General features: G+C 41.4%; 1 protein-coding gene across 1 annotated transcript; it reads left to right on the top strand.

The window, feature by feature from the left end:
- The first annotated feature begins 240 nt into the window (after positions 1-240).
- On the top strand, positions 241-1,846 carry LOC132176282 (myb-related protein 306-like). The gene is made up of 3 exons (XM_059588444.1): positions 241-632; positions 796-925; positions 1,032-1,846. The coding sequence occupies exons 1-3, from the start codon at positions 500-502 to the stop codon at positions 1,618-1,620; spliced, it is 852 nt and encodes a 283-aa protein (XP_059444427.1). The 5' UTR covers positions 241-499; the 3' UTR covers positions 1,621-1,846.
- Positions 1,847-2,481: the final 635 nt, after the last annotated feature.

Genomic DNA, 2,481 nt, shown 5'->3' with positions numbered 1-2,481 from the left:
TGAGTCACCAACACATGGTTGATTATTCACGAGAAGTTAAAAAGGGCACATGAAAAAACTTAAAGAGCCACATCAGGATGATGCACACATAACAAGGATGAAGTTCAAATCCTCGAAAATTTTCGGTGCCACCAAAGAAGAGAATAGTAACTTGAATTTTTTTTCGGTGCCACCAAATTAGCTATATTAATGCCACACGGTTTTGAGAGAGAGAGAGGGGTCTAATAAGCATAGCTGACTTTTCGCAAGAGATGAGTAAATGCTCTTTGCTGTCCATTTTGACTCTTTTGTTGCAAACCCTTTTACCTCTAGTCAGCGAGGAAACACTCTTTGGGATCTTATCTCTCTATATATATCAGCAATATACTCATATGAGACCAGGCAACACCCAAATTCGGACTCCTGTCTCTAGCTGCATCAGAAATCATAAGGAAGACAATATATAGCTATTGTGTTGAGAAATAATAGAAAGTTTGAGAGAGAGTGGGAGCTATAAATCATGGGGAGGCCACCTTGCTGTGACAAAGTTGGAGTCAAGAAAGGGCCTTGGACACCAGAGGAAGACATCATCTTGGTCTCTTACATTCAAGAACATGGACCAGGGAATTGGAGAGCTGTTCCTGCTAATACAGGTAATCTTTTTTTTTTTTTTTTTTTTTAACTTCTTCTCTGTTAGTATTTTGTTTTGGTTTTTGGGGTTGGTTTGATCATTAAAGTGGTGCAATTAATATCCTTCACCTCCCTCTTCACTATCATATTGATTAATTGGGTTTATTCTCCATCTGGGGTTTTCAGGTTTGCTTAGATGCAGTAAGAGCTGCAGACTTAGGTGGACTAATTATCTCCGCCCCGGTATTAAGCGTGGCAACTTCACTGATCATGAGGAGAAGATGATTGTTCACCTCCAAGCTCTTTTGGGTAATAGGTAATTACTATAACACCCTCTCTCTCTCTCTCTCTCTCTCTCTCTCTATATATATATATATATATCTCAGTGGAAATTAATGAAAGCTTTGAATATATGGTTGCAGATGGGCGGCCATAGCATCCTATCTTCCACAGAGAACAGATAATGATATAAAAAACTATTGGAATACCCATTTAAAGAAGAAGCTCAATAACAAGCAGGATGCAGGGCTGGATGAGTTGTCAGCAGCCACGCACACAATATCCAAGGGCCAGTGGGAGAGAAGGCTCCAAACAGATATCCACATGGCTAAACGAGCTCTTTGTGAGGCTTTGTCTCTTGACAAACCAACTCCCCCACCATATGCATCAAGCGCCGACAATATCGCCCGACTGCTCGAGAACTGGAAGAAAAGCTCCCCAAAATCAGAAACCACCCAGAATTCCTCTTTTGATTCGCTGCTGAGCTTCAACTCTTCCACCTCTGACGTGTCTCAATCTGTGTCGGTAGACGAGGGTGGAAACTTGACACCAGAAACAAGCATCTTCCAGGATGAAAGCAAGTCGAATACGGAGGCGGCGGCGGCGGCGGCCGCGACTGAAGTCCCTCTAACATTGCTAGAGAAGTGGCTGTTTGATGATGGAGCAGCTCACGGCCAAGAAGATGATCACCTAATTAACATGTCTTTAGAGGATGGTGCAGGCTTGTTTTGAAAATGAAACTGATCGATCAGCCCTATAGGTAGGTTTAAGGAGAGAGTCTGATCTTTTGTCTTTCTTGTTTTGGCCTTGAGCCTCTGTATAACATCTTTCTAGCCCAAGCAGAAAGATCAAACTGTAAATTATTATAAAAAAATATATATATAGTGTATCTATTCTATATATATATATATAATATGCTATGTGCTGGTTAATTATAAGTAAATAAATCTCTCATCATCTTTTTAATTAGAGCTGATACCAGCATCATTTATATTGTTAGATACAATAATATTAAATCTTCTTGACCGAGTTTGCTATGCATTAATTATTATGAAGGAGGATACCAACCTGAGAAACATTAAGAAACAGATGATGTGGTTTTTAACAAACTTGCCACTAAACTTAGATGGCTTCTCCACAAAAGCTACACATAAATATAACATAGGCCAGAAGTGATATTGGTTGTAAGGCCCCCTTTAAGGGTTCTCTTTTATTATTCACATGGAAAAGAAGAGCCGGCCCTAGAGAGAGAACCTTTGACCTCTCTTTAGTTTTTCTTCTTTGGTGAGTTTTTTTAGGGAGGAGGGATGGTTTTACATCTCTCCTCTCTCCCCCATCCCCCCTCTTTTGCTTTTATGCGCTTGTTTTTTCTGTTTTGTCTCCTGTTTTTGGTCCCCATCATCGGTTTCAGCAGCAGCCATGCCACCCCTCCACCTTGTCGACTCGCCGCCTCATCCAGTCGTTGCTTTTTCCTTTGTTCTAGTCGCCTTGGGGGTTTAGATCCGGTATGATCTAAGCTCGATTTGTTCTTTTCGGGCTTGGCAGGCCAACGACGCGCCTCTCCCTCGCCTTCTCCAACCTCTTCGCCATATG

This window comes from Corylus avellana, chromosome ca3, assembly GCF_901000735.1.
Source record: "Corylus avellana chromosome ca3, CavTom2PMs-1.0".
In the NCBI taxonomy this organism is placed as follows: Eukaryota; Viridiplantae; Streptophyta; class Magnoliopsida; order Fagales; family Betulaceae; genus Corylus; species Corylus avellana.
The sequence above is the reverse complement of the archived record's forward strand: the minus strand, read 5'-3'. Positions and strand labels throughout refer to the sequence as shown.